Raw genomic sequence first — 25,127 nt, 5'->3', positions numbered from 1 at the left:
CAAGTTAAACTAAAGAAGAAATCAGTTTCCATGATATGCTCTTGTACAGAAACCCACCACTTTCAAGAAGAACATCAGGAATTGCTTTGAAGTCCTGAATGTCATTGACAGAGAAACAGAGGGATTGTGGAATGAACTTAAGTAGTTAAGGATGAATATGAAAAGAGACTGAAAGATGAAGAGACAGAAGAAAGCAAACTGGATGTCAGAACAAACCATGGAAATTGCCAAAGAGAGAAGAGAAGCCATAGCCAAGTAAGACAAAAATCTCAGGGAGAAACTTAGCAAAGAGTTAAGAGTTTTGGAGAACTGTTAGAAGAGACAGGAAGCAGTATTACAACCATATCTTGTAACTGAAATTCATTATTCCACTTCCTGAACCCTAGAACGAGAAAGAACTTTCTCTGTGGCATTTTTTAAAATATTTAAAAAGTGCTATCTGGCATCTTTATTCTAAACATATCTAGTTCCTTCAGTTTCCATAGGGTTTGGTTTTTAGTTTCCTAACCATCATTGCTCTTTGAATCTTCCAGCCTCTCTGAATCCTTCTTAAAGTGCAGTGCTTGTAATGGGACGCAATATTTGAGATGGGGTCTGAGCAAAGCGAATAAAAGAACAATTACTTCCTGTAATTTGGAAATTCTGCTTCTGTTGATGCAACCTAAAATTGTATATCCCTTCTTTGCAGCCATATTACACTGCTGGCTCATACACAGTTTGCAATCAACTATTATTCTAAGGTCTTTCTCACAGTTATTATTACCAATATAGGCATTCCACCCCCACTCCCAATCCTGCATTGACACATTAATTTCAGTGAAGAACTGTTTGTCTGTATTGAATTCTACCCTGTTTCTCCCCTGGGATTGTTTTCAACTTTTTCTCCTTGTTCTAGGTATTAGCTATCCCCTGAATTTTCTGTCATCTACAAATCTGATAAGCATTCCCTCCCATCCAAAGTATTAAGAAAAATATTAATTAGATTATCTGGGATTAATTCTTGCAATGCCTTGTTCAAAATCAAAAACAGTCTCCAATTTGATGAGAAACTGGGTACAATTTTCTAGCCACCCAGCCCACAGACTGCTAATTAGCTTGCCCCATGGGGACCTTGTCAAATGCTAAGCTGAAATCAGGATATATTATGTCTACAGCATTCACAAAATCTACTAAGAAATTTACCTCATAAAAAAGAGGTAAAATCATTCTGGCAAGATGTCAGACTGATTGATCTATAGTTTCTTGTATCTACCTTTTTTCCTCTTTTCGAAGATAGGGGCAACCTTTGCTCTCCTTTGGTCATCTGGAACTTTACCAATTTTCAGGAGTTTTATAGATAGATAGATATAAATTTTTATTAAGAATTTTGATTAGTAAAATCTAATACAAACTAAAGTTAAAAAAAAATAGAAAGGAGTAAAAAGTGCAAGAAAAAGAGAAGAAAGAGAAAAGTAAGAATATAATAAAGAAAAGAAATATATAAAGAAGTGACCTCCAATCTTCCTCACAACAAATATAAGCAAATTTAGTGACTCTTCACCCCCCCTAAGGTTACAAACATTTATCTCTTCATCCCCTATCCCATCTTTTATCTACAAACAAATCCATAAAACATCATCTTTTCAGTCCTGGTGTCAGCAGAAAGTCTATAAAGAGTAGCCAGAAGTAACAACATATCCTGTTTTAACATTGATCAAATAAACCAACTTTATATTCCTTCCTTTTACTTTAACAGTCTTAATCCTTAGTTCATTCAAATATTGTTGTAGGATTTGATTTCTCTTCATATCTTTATCCCATTGCACAGAATTCTTCAAGGCTTTAACAAGCCTGTTTTGTAAATCCAATGGGAAAAAATTATCCAGGTCACTCTCTTGGTTTGTCATTTGTATTTCCCCTTTAAATTTTAAAACCTCAGCCAGTTTCTTTTGTAGATCCAATGAAACATCCTTTTCTAAGTCTCAGTTCTCTTGGCCTGTCAGTTGTAAATCCACTTTCGATACTATCTCTATGTTGTCAGATAAAATTTGTTCTACATCTGCCATTTCTTGAATAACATCTTTTGGACATAGTCGATCCTTAGAAGCAGAGATCATTACTGACATTTGTTGATATTGTGGCTACTATTTTCTAATTTTATTCCTCAAAAGTCTCCTTTAGTATTTTTATTGTTATGTTTTGCATCATTTTACAGGTTGTAAATCTTTCCTCTACCTAAAAACTTTAGTCTCCTCTAGTGTCCAGTTTTCAAAATCATGAAATTGCTGATCTTTGTTATGTCTTGTAAAAACCAAAACAGAATCTATTTCTCATGAAAAGCTATTTGTTCTTTATAATAAAAAGTTTATAATAAAAGAATATAACTTTCTAAGATCGAAATCTTATTTAGCTTTTGCTGTTTATTTCAAATTCTTTAAATTTTTAAGCTTATAATTAAATTTTTCTTTCGTTGAAGGCAGACTCACCAGGCATTTGCAAACTTGTCATTCTGAAGGTCTCTAATAGCTTAGAAGTAGTTAATGAGCAATTTCCAAAAGTGTTTAGAAAGTGAGGTTTGCAAACTTAGTGTCCTTTAAATATCTCCATTGTGGTTGCAAGATGGCTAATCCCTTGTCTCCCAATACTCAGACCTGCAGAAAACTGCTGTCCTGTGGTGTCCTCATGAGAAGCATCCATCTGGAGCACAGGTGGGCAATCTCTTGTCCTCTCCTTATCCAGAGAGGTTCCATGGAACCAGTACCTTGGTCTTTGCCATGGTCATCAGCTTCGCTTTTGCAGAGCCCTCTTCAGTTCACCATACCTCCTCCAGAAGTCACCAGTTTTCAGGATTTCTCAAAGATAAGGGTTACTTTAGCATCTTAGGATGCAGTTCTTCTGATCTTAGAAATTTAAACTAATTCAAAGTAAATTACTATTCACTGACCAAGTTTCTATTTAATCCTGCCTCTTCCTTCTGCTCTTCACAATTTCCTGGTAGAATACATACTTTTTTGTGGGAGAAGCCAACCAAAATAGGAGTTCAGTAGCTTTTTTGATATAGGTGGTCCTTGGTTAACAACCAATCATTCAGTGACTGTTTGAACTTGCGACGGCCCTGAATGAGTGTGTACTTATGACCAATCCTCAACGTTCCGGCTGTCACAGTGCCCCTACGGTCACGTGATTGCGATTTGCGACTTTCCCTGCCAGCTCCTCACAAGCAAAGTCAGTGGGGAAGTTGGCAGGAAATTGTGAGTTGTGGTCATTTGAGATCCTCACTTAATGATCTGCAGTGATTTGCTTAGTGATGGTAACTGGGGACTGCTGGAACTGCTGTCACTAATTGACGTGGTCATATGACATTGCACTTTATGACTGCATCACTTAGTAACAGAAATTCCTGTCCCAATTACCGTTGTTAAGCGAGGATTACCTGTATTTGTTAACATTTTACTTTCTTCTTAATCAGTTGTTTTAGTGATTGCTTTCTTTAATTTGGAACATAATTTAAAGAAGCCTTTTTGCTTTCTTAGCATTTGTTAATAATCTCATCTCATTCTGTGGTTTTACTTTCCTGATACCAGCTCTGAATTTCCAGGCTATGTTTGTGACCTAACCATTTTTCCATCTCCTGGATGTGCCCTGTTCTGTTTTCAGATCTTCTACACAGACTTTTGTGTAGCCACATTGGCATCTTTTGCTATTCTTCATTCTGCATTTCTCCTCGGTGGATTTTTTTGTGTACTTTAATATCTTTTTTCACAACTTCCACCCATGTTGAGCTCCTTTTCCCATCCCTCTTATCATTGTTCAGAGTTTATTAAAATCTGCGTTTAAATTCCAAGATACATATTTTTGTTTGTACTCAATTTTAGTTTCTCTTGGCCATTACATAATTACTTTTCACCAATATTCTTGTTACTTGCACTTGTCTTTCTGATTGATCAGTATCAAGTCAAGTATCCTATGTTCTCTGTTATACCTGGTGAATTATATTTGCTTGCTTCTTGGTCTTTTGGCTAAGATCAAGTACAAATAAATATTTGCTCTTCTGTACTAAGGGTTCAAGTTCATTTATTTCGTATACTCTTTTAAGTGTTAGTGTGTAGACAATGAAGATCATAAACATTATGACCCAATGTTCTGTTTTATTTGTCTTTGAGTGATTGAAGAGGACCAATTTCAGCAGGAATTCCACTTTTTACAGTGTATAAGTTCTGATTTCAGAGTTTTTGTTTACACACATATACCAGGATTCGTTGTCATGTTTTGGCCAAATGCATTTTACCAATCCTGATGAGGTACAGCCATCTTGTGCTAGCAGTCTGTCATCTATATACCTCAGACTGTAGTCCCAGAAACCAAATCTTTTCCACTAACACATTTGCATAGCCAGTATGCAGTATTTTTACCCATTCCAGTTCTCTTCCATGGGCTAGGCAATACCCCTGAGACCCCAGGGTCTTGAGCTTTCTTCTGAGATTCTAAAATGATATGCATAGATGTCTGCAGGAGAAGACAAGGGGGTGCAAATAATGAAAATTATTTTGGAATATTGCAGTGCAAGTTCTACATCTTATGTACTTGTGGGCAATGTTATAATGTAAGTACAAAAGGGCAGAGTTTGCATTGTGACATCACAATGCATGTTCCAGTATTTTAGCATACAGTATTGTGGTCGGAAACAAATGCCTACGGTGATATAATTCTAGCTGTTCTTTGCAGTATCTCTTGTCCCCATCATGCAACAATAGGAAGATATCATTGTTAGATCTTGATAGATCTTGGAAACTGTTATGCCACATCCTTGTTCTTGATAAACAGCACACTTCACAAATCCTCTTAGTAGTAAATCACCAACTACCTTTTTTTAATGTGCAGCTGCATCTTCGCTGTCTTTTAGGGATCCACTGTCCTGTCTCCCATTGTTCTTGAACATTGAGAACCTATTTCATTTGTGAGAGGCCTGAAAACTGTTTCTGAGTTCCAATGGTGCAGAATGTTTTCTTTGTTTCTGGATTCTGATTTTTACTGTCATCCACTAGGCTTGTTCCCCTTTTTGTCATCTTTGTGGAGGGTTTCTGTTGCAGAGCCTCCTTTCTTTCAGCAGATAAATCCTTGTCATCATCATCCTTTCTCTGCTCAATCTTCCTTTTATTATTATTTTTCTTTAAGGAGTGCTCCAAGCTTACAATGCCTGAAAATATATTCTAGCTTGTTTTGAGGCAGAAAAACAAACATGGCACAAACATTACAGATCACAAGTGTACAATCTTGTTTGTTGATCTTCTCTTTTTCAACGTAGGACACATAGAAAGGCTTTAATTTCTTCTTGTTCTTTTTCTCAAGATCCATGTTAGCTATGTTCAGACTTTCGATTTAGAGGGAAAATTTGATAGGGACTCCCTCCTTGAATTCTCCAGGCAAACTCCTATTAACTCTCTGTTTACTAGCTCACTCCACCCATGGGGAAAGTTGGTTAGGGGGGTTACCTTTTGAAAGGATTCGTTTTCTTTCCTGTCCTTCTTCCAACTTTGTGTTAGGTTATCTTTTAATAATTTTATAATCTGCCCAGCATACTTGTGATTTTGGTGCAGCCCACCATAGGAGAGGCTCAGCGATAGTACAGGATACAACATAAATGAAGAGCCTTTGCCCAATATGCTGTTAACCCTTCTCCTTTTCCTCTCATCTGCTAGACAGAGAGGGCTTTTAAATATTTAACCACAGTAACATAAAGGCTACTGCCACTGCTATATATTAAAGCAATTTTATCCCCTTTTATTAGAAGCTGCATTTTATAAGGATTAATCTCCTGTAAACTAAGAACTTTCAGAATCTTAAACACTTGTGCATATAAAAGTATTTTCATTGGCAGTTCTAGGTGGGAGGCTTAAACCATTATTCTACTTTAGTAGCATCAACTTATAATTCTGAAGAAGTGGAAACAATAAATTATTGCACTGTTGCTCCTTCTACCAGGATTTACATACTGAATATATTACTACAACATTGTCAAGGAGAGTACCTGATTTTTATGTATCATATCTCATAATGGATAAAATTGTTAAAGAAACAAGGACTAGAATTTTCTTATTGCTAAACTCAGATTAGGACTGAATTAGTCATGTTCATGGAGTTTTTGTCAGGTTCACCTGGCATGGCACACGCCTTCCAAGCTAGCCGCCATTCCGCCTTGCTAATTTCAAACGCGCCTAGTCAGTTTCCTTGCCTCAGGCGCAGGCAATCAAAAGAGGAAATGCAAAACTGCAAGTAAACTGCCAACAGGTGGTGGCAATCAACCCGTGGCAGGAAACAATTATTTTGCAACAAACGGGACTTCCCCCAACTGCCACAGGCAAGCACCCAACAATGAAGACAAAAAACTCCCCAGCTCAAGCCGCGCTCAACCGCCCATCAAGAGCAATCAGCCTCACGGGACCTGCCACGCAAGCAAAGCACCAGAAAACAAAGGACCCTGGCTGAACCTGCCATTGACCCGGGGTGGGGAGAGCCGAGGGCAAGGGGCTAGCCAAGGATGGGCAAAGGCGGTCAGGGGTGGTCAGCAGGTAGGACTTTGAAAGCGTGTGGAATGGGGAGACTATAGAATGCTATGTAATCTATGCCAAGCCAACCCTGGCTTTGTTTGTAACCACATGCATTACACCTGAGTAAATTGCTTTCATACGAGCCTGCGTCTCACAGTCTTTATTCAGCGTCAAATGCAGCGATTCTTACAGTTTTGACATACATTTTGTGTGTAGATGTATTTGTTTTGCCATCTTATATGAAGGGATATGTTGTTTAATAAATATTATTTGTGCTGAGTTCAATAGAATTAACTAAGATTTGTAGCTCTAAATGATTTGTGTTCTGAAAGGAATAATAGCTGATTTTGTATGCTTTTTTCTTTTATAGATATTGGGATAATTTGGATAATATCAATAGAAATTATTATGGCCAAAAAATATATATCTTAGTTTGATGTGCATTTCTTTTATGTAGCTTTCCAGTGATGAAGCTGTTCAGAAAGTCCTTGCTGGGGAGAAAGCTATTAAAGAAAAGACTCCATCTTCATCTAAATCTCAAAACAGAGAATCCAGAACAGAAGAATGTAGATATCATAAAGAGGTATTTAAACAACCTATTGCATAAAAAACTCTATAGATTAGGTGTTGAATAAAAAACATGGGAAATTGTTTTATTTATTTATTTATATTTACTGGGGGTCTATGTTGATCCAGTCATAAATGACTCTGAATGATGACTCTGATTAAACTAAATTTAGTCAGGTTAAAACAAAATACGTAAGAAATATAGATCAAAATATCCCAGACACCATTAACAACTAAGCTCATGCAACACTCTCATCTCCAGAAGAGATCGTGTTTCCAAAAGCATGTTGGGAAAGCCAGATCTTAATACTTTTTCAAAAACTTAGGTGGGTAGGGGCCAGTTTTGTCCAGGTGAATACTTTTGCAGAGAAGGGTAACTGTCTGAGAAGGTCCTCCTTGGTGATTCCTGTAGAGAACCTTCTTTCAGGGAAGGGATCGGGAGAGAACTTCTCTTCCAAGCTTTAATGGACAGGCAGGAATCATTGGGAGTACAGGTAGTCCTCAAGTTATGACCACTCATTCAACAACTGCTCAAAGTTACAATGGCACTGAATGAGGGGTCTTAAGACGGTCCACAAAGTTGTGGCCATTGCAGCATCCCTGCGGTCACATGATTGCAATTCAGGCACATGGCAACCAGCTCACAATTATGATGGTTGCAGCATCCTGCAGTCACAAGATCACCATTTGCGACCTTCCGTGCCAAGTTTCACACAAGCAAAGTCAATAGGGAAGTTGGCAGGAGGTTGCAAGTTGCTCCTGCTCCCACCACTTTTTTGCTTGCTCTCCTGCCTGTGGCACTCACCCACCCACCTGCCAGCAGCACCCATCCACCCGCCTGCACTCCATAGCGTCTGCCCACACTCTGTATCATCTTCCCACAGCACCCGCGCACCTGCCTGCTTTCTATAGCATCTGCCTGCAGCATCCACCCGCGCAGTGCTTTCACCCGCAGCTTTTACTTGCTGGCTTGCTTGCCTAGGACTCCCACCTCTTCCCAATTAATGACCCATGTGGTCCTGAGGTTACACTGGCAACCAGGACTGCCAAGATTGCTGTTGCTAAGCGATGTGGTCGTGTGACGCCACACTTTATGACTGCATCATTTAGTGATGGAAATTCCAATCCCAACTGCTGTCATAACCCAAGGACTTCATGTAGCTGATCCCAAAGATACCCAGGTATCCTTAAAAGAGTTTTAAAGGTAACAGGTAACATTTTGAATTGCCCCTGGATGAAATTTAATGTTTTGCATTTCATTATTTAGGGAAGAGGTGACTCTGAAATAAAAGACAGAAGCACAAGTCAAGACCAAAAACTCAAAGAAGAATTAAGAGAGGAAGAAAGCAAGCAAAAAGAAAAATATAAGGATTATGAAAACCATCACAAGAATCTTGATAAAAACATGAATGAAAGTGAAAAACTTGAAAAAGAGAGAATCAAGAATAGATTGTCCAAACTGGGAAGAGAGACAGAGAAAATCAGAGACAAAGAAAAAGGAGAAGGAGAAGGAGAAAAAGAAGAATGTGATAAGGAAAGGGACAGGGAAAGGAAACAATATGAGGGAGGAAGAGAAAGAGACAGATTAAGAGAAAAAGACAAAACTAGGGACAAGGATAAGGAATCTGAGAAAGTCCGAGACAGGGGCAAAGAAAAAGACAAACGGAGGGAAAGAGGCAAAGATATAGAAACATCACGAGAAGAAAGAAAAGACAAAACAGATAAAAAGGTAACATGCAAACTGATTGTTAATGATAATTGGAATTAACATTTTTTTGCGCAAATCCATATGCATGTATCTGTACTCAAAAATTTAACTTATTATCAGCAAGTTATGGTATTTAAAGTATGAGCTGCAGTCACGACTACTGATACCTTGCTAAAAATTAATTCTAACATTGGAAATTCTATGGCAAGTCTTTTGTAAGACAAAAATCTTGTGGAATAGCTATATAGGTAGTCCCTGAATTACGACCACAATTGGGACCTGAATTTCCATCACTAAGTCATAAAGTGCAATGTCACATGACCGCGTTGCTTAGTGACAGCAATCCCAGGCAGTTGCAGTCAGAACCCCAAGATGGATGGGTCATTGAGTGGGAAGAGATGGGAGTCCCAAGGAAGGAGCACGGGGGTGTTGCGGGGGGGTGAGGGAGGCCTGGGAGGGCCAACGTAGGCCATGCACAAGTTGGGGGAGGGCAGTGCTGCGGTGTGGCGTGAGCTCAGGAAGGCTACGCTGTGGCTTGGGCTTCTTGGTGCGCTGTGGCTCTGGGGTTGCGGCGTGCCAAGAAGCCCCTTTGTGCCATGCTCCTGGGCTAGACTGGGGCTAGGTACCCTCCCCAAGCCTCACTGCACCTCCCCCGTGTCCTCACGCACTCCCAAGCACCCTCCCTGAGCCTCACCATGCCTCCCTCCCCAAGCTTCACCGTGTCTCCCTCACACCCTCGTGCACCCCCACACACTTTCCCCAACCCTTGCCGTGATCCCTTGCACCCTTATGCACCTTCCCTGAGCCTTGCCATGCCTCCTTTGCACACCCTCCCTGACTCTCGCACATGCCTGCACACCCTCACACACACTCCCTGCACCTCCCTTGCGCACCCCCGTGCACCCTCTCCCAGCTAGCAGCAGCCAATTATCTCCTGCCGGCCTGCTTGCAAGCCACCTGGGACTTGCAACTTCCTGCCAGCTTTCCTACTGACTTGGTTGTGGGAAGCCGGCAGGAAGTTGCCCCACCTAACGACCATGGGATTTGGTTAATGATGGCAACCAGGATTGCCAGGATTGCTGTCACTAAGTGATGTGGTCATGCTTTACGACCGCATCGCTTAGTAATGGAAATTCCTGTCCCAATCGACGTCATAAATTGAGGACTACCTGTACATTCTGTTAATGATTTAGAGATTTTATTAACAATATACTCTCCTCAGCCCACAGGATCTGAAGAGAATGTTACTAAAAAACTGGCAGAAAGATCTATAAAAGATCAAGCTGAGCTTGATAAAGAAGTAAGTAACAGAAAATATTCATTTTACAAGTTACTGGTATAATTAGCTGTCTTACCCTCCACAGACAAGTGAGAATAATCATGTATGGCTTACAGTTTGAAATATGGAACTGTTAAAATAGTAAAAATGCAAGGATTGGTTGTAAAGTTACTTTTTTATCACTGTCGTAACTATGGTTGCTAAACAATGCAGTCACTAAATGAGGACTCCATGTCATGTACAATTAGAGGCTTATTTTTTTGCATGAAGAAACTTGCCCTCCCTTTTCTACACATACAATATTTTTTATCTGTTAAATGCAAACCTGTAAATTGTGGCTTCTGCAAATTAAATTAAATTTAATTTCTGCAATTAAAGCAACATGCATGAAGGAGAGTGAGATACCTGAGAATACAGTGATGCTTAAAAGTGTGTGAACCCTATTGAATTTTCAATATTTCTGCATAAATATAACCTAAAATGTGATCTGTTCTCCACACAAGTCCTAAAACTAGTTAAAGAGAACCCAATTAAACAAATGAGACCAAAACAGTATACTTGTTCATTTATTAATTAAGGAAAATGATCCTCAATTGATTGAGCAAAACATACCTTACTTCTCTCATTTTCCTTTTGCTGGAATGATCACATTGTTTTTGTGCTCTCTGAGCATAACGTTGCTTGAATTATAGAAAGTAGAGAGAGCTTTTAGAAATCAACAAGGCTAAATTTTGATTTCCTCTAATTTTACCCAATTGTAACTCGGAGTACATTACTAAAGCTCAATTCCCATTATAATTTGCTTGTTTTAAAACTCTGAGTATCTATGATATCATTGAACATTCAGAAAATGGAAAAAAACCCTAATATTCTGAAAAATATATGAACGGCTTTTCTAAAAGATATATATACTACTTGCTTTTATGTATATTTTCAAGAATGAAAATTCTGCAAGATTGTCAAGGCAGCATGCAGCAAAAGGACCAAGACAGCGAAATAAAACTTCAGGTGAAGGTAATTAAAAGAAATCTCTTTGTTTTGTTACTTCTTGAGAATTTGGAGCTGGTTATAGAATATGGTTCAAAACATAACAATTCTTCTAAATGTCATAGAGGCATTCTTCACCTCATGTTGGCTCTTTTTGGAACAATGATCAGGGCCCACTTCATGTGTTTGATTCTTCAGAGTGGAGAGGTAATTTTGATCCCTAACTAGTTCTATTTAGAGACTGAATAGTTGGAGCTTCCAAGAGACTAACCCATTTATATTTCATAAGTATTGGGGTTTTTTTTCTTTCTCTCTTTGTTCCTACCTCCTCCTTTTTCTCTTCCTCCTTTTAATCCAGGAAATTTAGAGCAGAAAAAGCACATTTAAGAGGAATCACCACATGGCTCAACTCAAGCAACAGATTACAGAATTTTAGTAGTAGATTGAGAGATACTGGTGATAAGTGGTATCAGTGTGGCAGGTGACCATATCAGATGTGGAAGCTCCAACCTCTCATTCTTTCCCCATTTTTGCTACTGCATTTTGGCTAAATCCAACTCCAATAGTCTAAATACCACAGAACAGGCAAGGCATCCAAATGAAGGCTCAAATTGATGCCAATCCCATCAGCAATGGGGGTCAAAGTTAATACTTTTCATTTTAACTGCACTTATGAGTTCTCCTAAAATGTGCTGTGCCCGAGTTCTTGAATTGGTTTAATCATGTTGTGGCGCAAGCAATTCAAGGAGCCTCAGCTGTGCAGTGTATATGGAGGAAAATCTGTCTAAAGTTTCCCTTTCTTCCTAAAAGAGGTAAGGGGAGAGACAAAGAAAGGAGGCAAAGATGTAGCAAACTCTCAGATTATGACTCCAGAAATTTCTTAGATTTACAGTTCATAGCATTTGGAAGGGGTATCAAAAAAACCAAAATGGATGACCTGGTATTATGAAACAAGCCCCATGCCTTTTATATGTGCATGCAGCAGTCTTCCAGCTAGATGAACCAATTCCTGAAAAATTAAGCATAAAGAAAACATTGTTTTTCTTTGGCAGCTTCCTAAACTCTTTATCTTCATACTTCTAAAATTCCTCAGCAAGATCTAGACTGCAGAAAGGGTTAACTTTATTTCCTTCCAGCGTGCGATTCAGAGTTTGAAGGGAGGCATGGTGGATGCTGTAGTGGCAGCCTTTTCCTCATACTACAGTAAACCCTGCAAGTAGTAAATATGGTCAGAATAATTTTGCAACAAAGATAAAGTCCTCACTTCATAAAGGCTATGAAGCATTTGCAGCAGGTGATTTACCACCATTTCAGTATTTATTTCAAATATCTTACCTATTTCTGTGCTTAAACAGATTACAATGAATTAAGAGAAACATTACCATCTAATTGCTGAGCTTTGTCTACATCTAGTTAGAGATGTTAACTTTGTCTGTTTCAGATTTCTTGATGTTATTTTCCAGAGTTTGAAAAAATTTCAAAAAACTGATTCCTCAGTATGAAAACAAAAACAAACCTGAAATACTGTATACCAATGTGATTCAGTATTACATCAGCTTAATTTATTAAAAAAATACTTTCAAGACAATGTTTGGTTTCCCCCAAGGTTTTCAGTATTTCAGTTTGCCAACTAAAACTTCTCTATTGATTATAATGAAGTCAAAAATAGATGATCCCCTTATTGGCTTTCTGCAGCCTTTGAAGGCAAAGATTGTCAGGAAACGCAGGTCAGGAATTTCTTAGAGGCATCATGCTTGTCAGTAGTTCTCAGTAGTTCTACATGTTTCTCAGTAGATGTCACAGTAACAAATGTCCCTCAGAGTTTTCTGTATTCCTCCGGCTGCTACTTTATAGGATTTTCACAAAGGATTGCCTATCTTTAGGCATGTCATGATTACAATAAGTGGTCTTACTTCTGAATGGCCCCTTGCTTACTCACAGGCTAGTAGTGCCAGGTTGTTGGTTTCATCTCTATGTGAGATACTTTGGAACTAGAGTTTCCCAGGGCAGAAATGTTGAGTATGTCAGTAACTAGCTGCCATTTACGGGTGAGAAGTACAAAACAGGAGTCCCTCTGTTAAGCTGAAGGAAGGGTGGAAGAAAAAGATATCAAATTTAAACTTAAAAGGGGATAAAAAATGGCTCCAGAGGAAAATCAGCTGTTTATCATAGTTTCTAACTTAGTGCATAGTAATTTTTTTTTTTACTAATTATGATGTTTTGAGGGTCTGGGAAGCTTCAGGTTAGTTCAAACCAGCTAAGGGAGGGAGATTGCTGATCTTGAGAAATATCATTACTTGTACTATTCTGATCTTTGTAGATATAGACACATAATAGCATCTGAATATCTTTTCCAAGGCCTTCATGGAAAAGTATAGAAAGTATTCTATTCTACCATAGTCTGTGGTATATTTCTTGATTGCTGCTTCCTTTACTTTTGATCCTTAATCCTAAAAAGCAGAAGTTATCTACTATTTCATTGCCAATTCTAAGGCTGGTTGTTGTACCTGTTGTCATTGCAGGTAGTCCTTGCTTAACATCCATTCATTCAGCAACCGTTCAGAGTTACAATGGTGCTAAAAAAATGGACTTGTGAGCAGTCTTACAACTTACAACTGTTGCAGTGCCCCCGCAGTCATGTGATAAAAATTTGGACATGCCCACATTTATGATTACCCCCTGCCCACCCCCCTAGCTAACCTACCGTCATCTTTGCCTGCCTCCCCTCGCTGGGCTCACCATCCTGGCCACATGTGGGGAGGTGCCGTGGAAATGTCCTGCAGGCTGGGGGGTGAGAGCTATGGGTGGGTGGGTGTGTCCTGCTGCCCCGCTGGGAAACAAAGAAGCCAGGCCCCAGCCGGCCAGGGCGATCCTTTGCCACAGCACTGGGGCTTCTCATTTGGGTAAGCTGCTGATGGGGTGCAGAGGAGGTGGGCAACTAAGTAGGCACTTCTTTCCCTGCTGTGACTCTGGAGCTTCTTGCCATGCCACTGCAACTATGGGACTGCTAGCTACACCACCAGCTAGCTCTGGGGTTGCTAGCTGTGCTGCGGCAGCAGGGCTTCTTGCCATGTCCCAATTAGGATCATTAAGTGAGGGCTAGCTGTAATTTAGTCTTCTTTATATTTTGTTTCTTAACATTTATTACTCAAGCTTACTGTCAGGCCTAGCCCAAGGAACTCCAAGAGACCATGTAGATTCAGTTCAGCAATGTTTATTAGCTACAACCTCTAGCAAGAATCTTCCCAGACTGAAACCCCAGTTCCCAAAGTCAGCAAGTCACAACAGTGTGAATTCCTCAGGGAGGTGCCAGCCTCAACCTCTTATCTCTCCCTCGCTCCTCAGGAGATGAAAGAGCATGTTTTCCTCCCTGAGTTTGGCCTTCATAATTCCATTCCATCACATCACCCCTCCCTCCATCTCCATCCTCCCCCTCGGAGTTCTCAGCAGAACTTGGCAAAGGCGGGAGGGACGACATATCAGGTGATGATGGTCTCGGTACCTCTTGCCTCCTCCGTCCAGTCATCCGATTGGTCCTGAAAAACAGCTACAACATTAGCAGAATCAGCCCCCCTCCCTCCTACCATCTGCAAACCTGAAGTAGAAGGCTGTGGACTGCTAGCTTGAGTCCGCTCCTCCCCTAAATCCCCCACCAAACCTTCCTCCAGCGCGCTGCCCCCTCCCTCTTCTTGCTGATTAACTGCTGGTGCTCCAGGCAACATTCGAGGCTTCGGTTTGCTAGGAAAATGCCTATGGAAGTCAATGACCAACTCTGGGGCGTGAACATTCCTTGCATTCTCCCAAGAACGCTCTGTTTCAGGATAGCCCCTCCAATGAATCAAATATTGAATTCCCTTTCCTCTCCTGCGAGAGTCCAATATCGCCTCCACCTCGTATTCCTCCTCTCCTGTGATCACAACCGGAGGGGGTGGGGAGGGGTGCGTTCTCAAGGGACTTGGTGGGGCATCCTTAACTAGTAAGGAGTGGTGAAAAACTGGATGGACCTTCATCGATGGTGGCAGCTGCAATCGAAAGGCCAACTTATTCACCTGCTGCAAAACTTTAAATGGTCCGACGAACCAGTCATCTAATTTTCTGGATGGCCTACTGGAAGCTAGAAACTTGGCAGACAACCACACTTTGTCCCCCACAGAAATCTGTGGACCTGTCTGTCTGTGGGTATCCGCATTCCTCTTGTACGCCTCCTTCCCCCTTGTTAATTGATCCCGTAACAGTTGCTGAGCTGCTTGCTGTTCTTTTAGAAAATGCGCTGCCCCTGGGACCCCTCCCTGTGATACAGTCTGTGGCAAAACCTGGGGATCCCATCTGTAGAGTGCTTGAAATGGGGACATTCCAATTGAAGAGTGCACTGAATTGTTGTAGGAGAATTCTGCCAAGGGAATTAACTCAACCCAATTGTCCTGGCTGTAGGTGGTACAGCACCTTAAATACTGTTGCAACATCTGATGGGTCCTCTCTGCCTCTCCATTGGTAGCCGGATGGTGCGCTGAAGACATGTGGCTGTGTACCTTCAACAGTCCAAAAAGAGCTTTCCAGAACTTAGAAGAGAACTGACTCCCTCTGTCCGTTATTAATGTATTAACCATTCCTCTTAATCGGAAGACATGATCCAAAAATAGTTGTGCTGTAGCTTGAGCAGAAGGTAGACCCTTGCATGGTATGAAATGAGCCATCTTAGTAAATAAGTCCACAACCACTAGAACTGAAGAATAACCCTTCACTGGAGGCAAATCAGTAATAAAGTCCATTGATACTGTATGCCAAGGCTTGGGGGGAGTCTCTAATAGCTGCAACAGCCCAGTGGGTTTCCCATGAAAAGTCTTAGCTCGTCTGTACACGTGACAAGATGCCACGTAATCTCTAATGTTTGCCACCATCTTAGGCCACCAATAGTCTCTTAAAGTCCTGTGCAGGGTCTTAAACACCCCTCCATGTCCTGCTGTTACATTATCATGGCAAAGTTGTAAAACCTCTTCCCGCAAGGACAAAGGAACATATAACTTCCCCTTATGATGTAAGCATCCTCCTTCCACTTAAAAGGGGAAACCTCGACCTGCCAGGTGCCCTGGAGGTCATCCATCCGAGCCCTCGCAAAAGTGTCTTGTGCCTGCTGCACCCTTATTCTTACCAGTAAATCTTCTGTCTGCTGACTCGCTCCCAATTTCTTTCTCGTGCCATCCAATTCTTTAAAGTTGCGAGGCTGCAGGATCGCTGCGCACTGTTGAGGTGGTTCCTCAGCAACGTACTCCGGTTTCTGGGAAACGCATCGGGCATCAAATTACGTGCACCTGGAACGTAAGTGATGTAAAAATCAAAACGTGAAAAAAACTGACTCCACCGCACTTGCCGCGGAGTGACCGAGTGCGAGCAAGCTCTGCATTGCTTCCAAGTTCTTATGGTCCGTGCACATTCGCACAGGAAACCTTGTCCCCTCCAGCCATTGCCTCCATTCCTGGAACGCTGCTTTAACTGCAAGTAACTCTTTGTTAAAAATATCGTAATTTCTCTCCGCTGGAGAGAGCATGCGAGAGAAAAAGGCGCACGGCAGCCATTCCCCCACTCCTGCCTCATCTGCCTGCAACAAAACCGCCCCTATCGCCACATCAGAGGCATCTGTGTGGATGACAAATTGGCGGGAAGGGTCAGGATGCAGGAGGAGAGGTTGGGAGGCAAAAAGCTGTTTTAACTGTTGGAAGGCTGCCTGCTCTCCCTCCGCCAAACTTTTTTCTTTTCTTCAATAGCTGCGTGAGGGGCTTCACGCGCTCTGCAAAATTGGGAATGAACTTTCTGTAAAAATTACCAAACCCCAGAAAACGTTGTACATCCTTTACATTACGGGGTGGGTGCCAAGATAACACTGCCTGCACTTTAGCAGGATCCATCTGCAGCCCCTCTGTTGAAATTCTAAAGCCCAAATAGTCCAATTGAGGCAAATGAAACGCACACTTCTCTGGCTTGGCAAAGAGCTTATTTTCTCTCAGTCTCTGTAATACATTCCTGACATGCATCGTGTGTGATTGAACATCGTCAGAGTATATCAGAATGTCATCCAAATAAATCACCACATAGGAATCAATTTTGTCAGAGAAAATCTGATTCATAAATCTAGAAAACACCGCTTCACAGTTAGAAAGCCCGAACGGCATCACAGAATATTCATATTTTCCATATCTTGTATCAAAAGCAGTGAGATATTCATGCCCTTCCTTTACCTGAATAAGGTTGTAGGCATTTCTAAGATCTAGCTTTGTAAAAATGCGAGCTTTTTGTAGCCGGTCTAAAAGATCTGAGATCAATGGGAGCGGATAATGATCTCTAATGGTTACTTTGTTCAGCTCCTTGTAACCATGTACTGTGTGCATCGGAACTGTCCCTCTAGCGGTGGTTCCGAATGTCTGCGGGTCTGGCTTCTTTGGTACAAAAAATGTGGGAGCTGAGGCTGGAGACTCTGATGGCCTGATAAATCCTTTTTTCAAATTTACCTCTAGGTAATCCTTAAGAATAGCTAACTCTTTTGCAGACATGGGATATTGCCGTCTGGCTGGAATTTTAGCACCTGGTTTCAAATCAATCGTGCAATCACAGTCTCTATGGGGAGGTAAAGCCGTACCCGCCTCCTCCCCAAAAACATCTGCAAAGTCTGCATACTTGGCAGGCAAACCCCTTCCCCCATCCTGGATCCCTGCTAGAGAATTGGTGAGGATAGTTCCCTGTACTTTGTGGTGTTGACAATCTGGAGCTGAAAATGAGAGGGTCCCCGGTGACCAGTCAATGTCAGGGTTGTGCAACCTAAGCCACGAAGTTCCCAAGACCACTGGCACATGTAAAGATGCTGTCATGTACAGGGGTAATAACTCCATGTGGTCGTTAATGGTCACCTGTAGAGGGACTGTGGATTGCAGCACCAGACCCGCCCTCAGTGGTTGAGAATCTATAGTCTCTACGTTCATGAGTTTGTCCAAATCCACCGTAGGTAACTGCCATTTCTGTACAGTCTGAACATCTATGAAACTCGTGGTAGCGCCTGAATCTATGAGAGCCTCCAACTTAATTTTGGAGCCGGAAGGCAATGTCACTGTGAGAGGCACTAACATGAAGGCCTGATTGCTGTCTCCATAGTGAGCTCTCCTTAATTGCTTGATAGCCCCCCCCACGAGCTCTGAGGAGGAGGCTTTGCCAGTTTCCCTGCTGCTGTGCTAGGACAGAAACTGCTTTCTTGGGGGGTGCCTGCTGTGTGCATTTGGCTCCCCCTGGCATACCTCTCGCCGGACAAACTCTCACCATATGCCCTGGGGCTCCACAATAGAAACACAAGTTAAGATCTTTTCTCCTCTGCCTTTCCTCTCCTGACACTGTTCTCTGAGCAGCTCCCAATTGCATTGGCTCCCCCGCTGCAAATTCTGTTGTTACAGCATGAGGGGAGGGAAGTGGGGTCAAGGGAGGCTGAGGAGCAACAAGGGGAGTAGATGGAGGATACTGTTTCAACTCCATGAGACTGGCTTCAGCTATTATACAAAGCTGATACAAGTCATCCAGAGTATTTGGAATGCCTTGTTTTACCATTTCTGACCGGAGTTCAGGGTCCAACCCCTCTCTAAACTGGTCCATAAGAGCCACTTCATTCCACTCAACATCCCCCGCTAGTAACTTGAGATCTGCAATGAACAACCTTACCGGTCTGTCGCCTTGCCTGAGCCTACGAATGTCCCAACAGGCAGTTAATCTCACTGGGTCTCCAAAGTGCCCCCTGAATGCTGTAAAGAAATTCTGGTAGTTGTTGAGCATTGGATCCCCTGTCTCTATGAGGGGGGTAGCCCACTTGGCTGCAGCGCCCTTCAATAAACTCATCACAAAAGCCACCCTTGTTCGATCTGTAGGAAATTCTCCTGGCCTGCCATCCATGAACAACTCACATTGTGCCAGGAAGGTTCTCATCTGTTCCACCTCACCTCCGTACTTCTCCGGCATGCTACCAGGCGAACGCAGTAACACCGGTGGCGGGGGAGGTGGTGGCTGAGCTACTGGTCCGAGTTGCTGTATTAGTTGTCCCATAGCTGCTTGCAGGTTATTAATCTGTGCATCCACTTGCTGCTGATGCTGTAGTAGGGCTGCTGCCAATAACTGGTGTCAAATTAGCTCCCTGTGGATCTGTTGCCATGATGTAAACTCCTTCGTCTGGAAGGTAGTATGAGTCTGGGAAGATTGATGTCAGGCCTAGCCCAAGGAACTCCAAGAGACCATGTAGATTCAGTTCAGCAGTGTTTATTAGCTACAACCTCTAGCAAGAATCTTCCCAGACTGAAACCCCAGTTCCCAAAGTCAGCCAGTCACAATTTTGAATTCCTCAGGGAGGTGCCAGCCTCATCCTCTTATCTCTCCCTCACTCCTCAGGAGACGAAAGAGCATGTTTTCCTCCCTGAGTTTGGCCTTCATAATTCCATTCAATCACACTTACAAATCCTTTGCATTTTCAGCTATCAGAGTAGTGTCACTTGCATAGGGCAGGTTATTGATGTTTCTTAGTCCAGTTTTAAAACCATGCTCATCTTCTTCCAATTCATCTTCCCTTCCAGCATTTAGGTTGAATACATAAAGGGAGAGCATACAGCCGTACTGCTTTGCCAACCTGGAGCCAGTCTGTTTTACCATGTTTTGTCTGCATGTTGGCTTCTGTATATAGATTTCGCATGAGGGTAATGAGATGTTCTGGGATTCACATTTTTTTAGAATCCATTAAATCCCACAGCTTGATATGATCAATGCAATCAAAACCCTTTTTATACTCAATGAAGCACAAACTCTTTTTTGGTATTCTTTGGCTTTCTCAATAATCCAGTATGCATCAACAATAATGTCTTGTATTCCTCAGCCTTTCCTAAAGCCAGCTTGAATGTCTGACATCTCTTTTTCCATTTAGGGCTCTAATCTGTATTGGATGACCAAAGCATTAGTTTGGTAGCATGCCCTTTAAATTTCAAATTGAACTTGATCGTAAAACTCAGCAACCTCCTCCTCTTCTTCATCAGTGGTTGGAGCATAAACTTGTATTATCATATTAAAGGGGTGTCCATAAAGTTTAATTGATATTATTTGGTCATTGATTGCTTTGTAGCCAAGATATTGTTCTTGCTTCCTAACTATAAAATAGGACTGTTCCTTTTTTGTTTTTCATGTATTAAGTAGTAAACTATATGAATTTTTCACTAAAAGTGTCCAATCCCAGTCCATCTCAAATCACTGATGCCTAAGATTTCAATTTGTAGTAGTTTCATTTTATCATTCACTAAGTTGAGCTTTCCTTTCCCATGTTCATGTTTCTTACATTCCATGTTCCCACTGTAATTCTCTCTTTGAAGCTTCAGATATTCTTTTCTGTATGTACGGCAATATTAGCAACTATACAAGTCAAAGGCTTTAACCTAGCCATGTCATAAACACCATTAGAACGCCAAAGGATCTCAGTTCTTCTTCTGTAGCATGTTGAGTGCCTTCCAACCTGAGGGGCCCATCATCTGGCACTATATTGTCACTTTATATATTCTATCCATGTTGTTTTCTTGGTAAAAATACAGGAGTGGTTTACCATTGCCTTCTCCCATACTGTATGAATTTATGCTTTTGCCATTGTCACTAAAGTGATAATCTGCTGCTGCCCAGTATAGTTGCCTGCTTGCTTTAGCTGGGCAGCTGGGATGACCTTCATGCCTTGGTTGACCCTGCTTGGAATATATACTCTTGGCATACACTCCCGGAGTTTGCTCATCCCTCCCAGGAACACCTCTCTGACACAGCATAGCAAGAAGGGGGGGGAGGGGGAGGAATGTATACATCCAATGTAAAATCAGTAAAACTGATAAAATGGTAAGAAAAAAATTGTGAAGTCTTTAGAACTATCTGTAATCCTGCAGTACTGTGACCAACAGTCTGATCTGAATATTAAGGCTTAGGGTCTGGTTAAACAAACAGCACACAAAACAATGTACTATGTGACGTCTTTACTGAGCCAATATTCACTGTCTTTGTTGGGAAAAGTATGTGAAGCTTTAGATTTAGTAGCTTTAACAGCAGTGACCTCAACTAAATATTTCCTGGATTTGTTGATCAGGTTTGTACATTGGCTTGGGGATGTTCTGGCTCTTCATCTTTACAGAACTGCTTTAACACATTTATATCTTTGGGCTTTCATGAAATGCTCCCTTCAGGTCATGCCACAGCATATCAGTTGGGTTATGGTCAGGGCTTTGGCTCAGCCATACCTGCATTTTAAATTTCTTCTGCTTCAGCCATTCTATTGTAGGTCTACTTGTAGGATTGTTGGTGTAGATTTCATTTAAGCTTCAGCTCAATTATGGGTACTCTGGCATTCTCCTGTAGAATTTACAATCCACAATCTTGTTGTTCCCTAAATGATTACCAACATTTGGGTTCTGAAGCTGCAAAGCTCCACTGTTATGCTTTACAAATTCCCATTCTAGTTTTCTTTCCTCAGAATATTTCCTGGATTTGTTGATCAGGTTTGTACATTGGCTTGGGGATATTCTGGCTCTTCATCTTTACAGAACTGCTTTAACACATTTATATCTTTGGGCTTTCATGAATTGCTCCCTTCAGGTCATGCTATAGCTATATAATAGCCAGCTAGATTATCCTGGTGGCCTTTGGCAAATTGAAGACAGGCAATAGTGTGCTTTGTGGAGAATGGTGGTTTTCTCTATGGTATCCTCTTATGTAAACCTCTCTTGTTCAATGTTTTCCTCATGGTGGACTCATTCTAGCATCAAATAATGCAAGAGTTGCTTTTATTGTTATCTGGGGGTTCTTTGCATCCCTCCTACAGTACAGCTGTTCTTACTATTTTTTTCTGATGGCCACTCTTGGATAGAAAACCAGTGGTGTTGCATTTTCTACATTTATAATTATATGTCTGACTGGGGATTGATGGAGGCCAAACTCTTTGGCAGAGATTTTATAGCCTTTTCCAACCTCATGAGCATCAACAACCTTTCTGAGGTCCATGGGGATCCCTTTTGTTCAGGCATGATTCACTTCCACAGACCTACATTGTGAAGAGCAGACTCCAGTGGTAGCAACTAGTGGTAGCAATGACCATGTAAAGGAAAGAGCTCCTCAGACTCACATCTGATTATGATTTCACTGATTGGAATATATGACTCAATTTACCCCTTTAAGAGATTTGATTATCCTAGGCTTTCATATACTTTTTCCAACAAAGACAGTGAATGTTGGCTCAGTGTGTTCAGTGACACAGTACAGCTGTTCTGGGTGTTGTTCTTTTAAATAATAGAATCTCTTCTATTATTAGGACTTAAATAAAGTTCTGATCACACTGTGGATCACAGCACTGCAGAATTATGGAGAGTTAAAGGGTATGCAGATTTTTTCTCACTGCCGTATGTATTTTGTCCTTAGTAAAGGTCATTTTCAGGAGTCAAAGTAAATGAGTTAAATACTTTCAAGCTTCTCTAAATCTGATTATATATCTTATTACAGTGTGGATTCTGTATCTATTTTAATTGTATGTAGTGTACATTTCACTTTAAATTCTTTCATGTCAGGACGAAAGGAAACTACTAAAAATGTATCTAGTGGTGAAATTGAAAGGACAGCTAACCTATTAAAAGAAAACATTGAGGGAATTAGAACAGCACAGGAATCAGGTAAGAAAAGGCAAGACTATCCTGACTGTTTTTGAATGCTAAATAGATGTTGACATTTACAATAAATAACACAGCTAGTCAACTTTAGTTGTACAGTATAACTGGTTTTATATTGTATAGCTTTTATTAATAAATAACTGACCATATCAAGAAACAATGGATTTCAGCCGCAGTAAAGTAGAATACAGGTAATCTTCACTTAATAATCACAATTGGGTCCAGCAATTCCATCACTAAGCAACACCGTTGTTAAGTGAAGCATCACGTGACCACACTGGACTTAAGTCAGATCCATTGTAGTCATTAACTGAATCACATGTCATTAAGTGAGACATCACATGACTGCAACTTGCAATTTTACTGCAAGTTTTTCAACTGTTGTTGGAAGCCAGCTGTGAAGTTCACAAATGGTGGTCGCATGACTGTGGGATGTTACAGTGGTCTGAAATGCATGTTGGTTTTAAAGTGCCCAAATTGCAATCACATGACCCCAGGGGGATGCTGCAGCCGTCATAAGTTTGAGGATTGGTCGTAAAGTTACTTTTACTTTACGACCAGTGACATAACTTTGAAGAGTGGCTAAACAGGGCAGTTGTTAACTGAGGATTACCTGTAACATAGGATAAGGTAAAATGAAGTAAGATGACAAAAAATAGAGTAAAATAAAATAAAATAAAAGAGAAAACAGTAAGATAAAATAGTACAAAAATAGAATACAAAAGTATAAAATAAGATGAATGCTAAAGTACAAAACAGTGTGTATTTAGATACATGCATCACCTTTACATGCTACCCCAATGTGTTCTATAAAATGTGTTCTCAGTTGAACAGCCCTGACTATAAACTTAACAGTTGTAATAATGACATATGTGTTTGTGCCCTGAAGGAAATAAGGTAGTCTTTTATTGTGGTCCCAATGTATAGTTCTGTCAAGTAGTGTTTATAAATACTGGGCCCTTGCTGGGGCATATAGCTGGCAATTGAATAAGACACGTGCAATGTCTTCTATGTCTGGTGCTCCACATACACACGTTCCCTCAAAGTATGGCACTTGGTCTGTATTTAACCATAGAATCCAGCTGCATAAATCTTGCTCTTGTAAAGGCTATCCTACGGTACTGAGTCAAACCCATTGTCAGGTATTTTTCTGTTTGAAAAGAGATTTTATTCTTGGCTGGCTATTTCAGTGATCTGATATGTACAAGTGACTCAATGTAGGTTAGGGTGTTAACATTCAAGACTCTTTGTTTAAATATTGTCTTGGCCTGGTGTCCAGCTGAGTGTAGGTGCTGTGTTGATAGGCCAGGTTGTGAGATGATTTTGAGAAGTTGATTCATCCATGTGATAGGTTGAAATGTGCCCATCTGTTCTTCAAGGCACATCTTGGTGGCCTGTCAGATTCTATTGGGAGAATCCTCCACCAGTATTTAAAGACTTTAATTACTGTTGGGCTGTAAATGGAGTGGGTGCCTGTTTCAGCTCTGATTGCTGCTGCCTGTCGATCCCCAGAACAGATCTTAAAAAGTGTGCTTGATTTTGTTTGAGTTGGGGCCTTTGATAGATCCCACAATCCTGTACCATACATTAACACTGGTGTAATTTTTTTAACATTTAAATATTTTATTGGTAAAGTATAACAATTAGAAGATATGATGAAGTACAACCAAAGATATAACATTGCTAATGTAATAAAAAAAATCACTGGTGCAATTTTTGCCTTGTGGACCTTTAAAATGGGGATCAAAGTACTTGGGTGGTTATAATTGAGTAATATAATTAGCATTTTAGAACTTGCTGTGGCCTGTACTGAACTTCATTTGAAGTGGTTAGCCTAAGGTCTTGTATCTGTAAAAACCTCCTCTAAATATGAGAGTCTATTTGTTCTATGGGCTCCCCTTCCAAGTAACAGTTGTATTTGGCCTGTCTTTTTCCAAAAAACCACCACTTTGGATTTTGATATTCAAACAATTGGAGGGACAATAAGTACCAAATTTTCCCATCAGTCTTCTCAGGCCTATTTGGGAGTAAGCCATCAAAACCATATCATCTGTGTACAAAAGGATGTTGATAGTCTATTAAGGGTCTTTGGCATGTGAACATCAGTTGAATGGAGGAATCCTGAGAAGTTTATTTATTTATTTAAATTTATTGGCCACCCAACTCCAGGGACTTTATGTTGTTGACATAAGGTTAAACAACACTGGAGCCAAGATGCATCCTTGTCTAACACCTGTGTAAGTGGGTATGCTCTGTGTAGGAGAGCCATTGAAAGTACAAGCTTTCAGGCATGTTTTTGTATACAGGGCCTTTACAATGTATAGGAATCTGGATTCCATATTTAGCTTGGCCAGCTTCTTCCA

At 40.9% G+C, this 25,127-nt stretch overlaps 1 protein-coding gene across 4 annotated transcripts in view; it reads left to right on the top strand.

Moving 5' to 3' along the window:
• IFT54 (intraflagellar transport 54) overlaps positions 1–25,127 on the top strand; it is an 89,849-nt gene that overhangs the window by 11,623 nt on the left and 53,099 nt on the right. For 2 of the 4 annotated variants that reach the window (XM_025170985.2, XM_025170987.2), the window contains exons 4-8: positions 6,985–7,110; positions 8,362–8,823; positions 10,025–10,102; positions 11,020–11,095; positions 22,666–22,767. In XM_025170985.2, coding sequence (XP_025026753.1) covers positions 6,985–7,110; positions 8,362–8,823; positions 10,025–10,102; positions 11,020–11,095; positions 22,666–22,767 — 844 coding nt within the window. The remainder of the gene's footprint in view (positions 1–6,984; positions 7,111–8,361; positions 8,824–10,024; positions 10,103–11,019; positions 11,096–22,665; positions 22,768–25,127) is intronic. The other 2 variants (XM_088135530.1, XM_088135531.1) reach the window with 1 other exon arrangement.

The sequence above is a fragment of the Python bivittatus genome, unplaced genomic scaffold, assembly GCF_059951505.1.
Source record: "Python bivittatus isolate LINGU-HERP-01145 unplaced genomic scaffold, Pbiv_v1 ctg000200_np1212, whole genome shotgun sequence".
NCBI classification, from domain to species: domain Eukaryota; kingdom Metazoa; phylum Chordata; class Lepidosauria; order Squamata; family Pythonidae; genus Python; species Python bivittatus.
The sequence above is the reverse complement of the archived record's forward strand: the minus strand, read 5'-3'. Positions and strand labels throughout refer to the sequence as shown.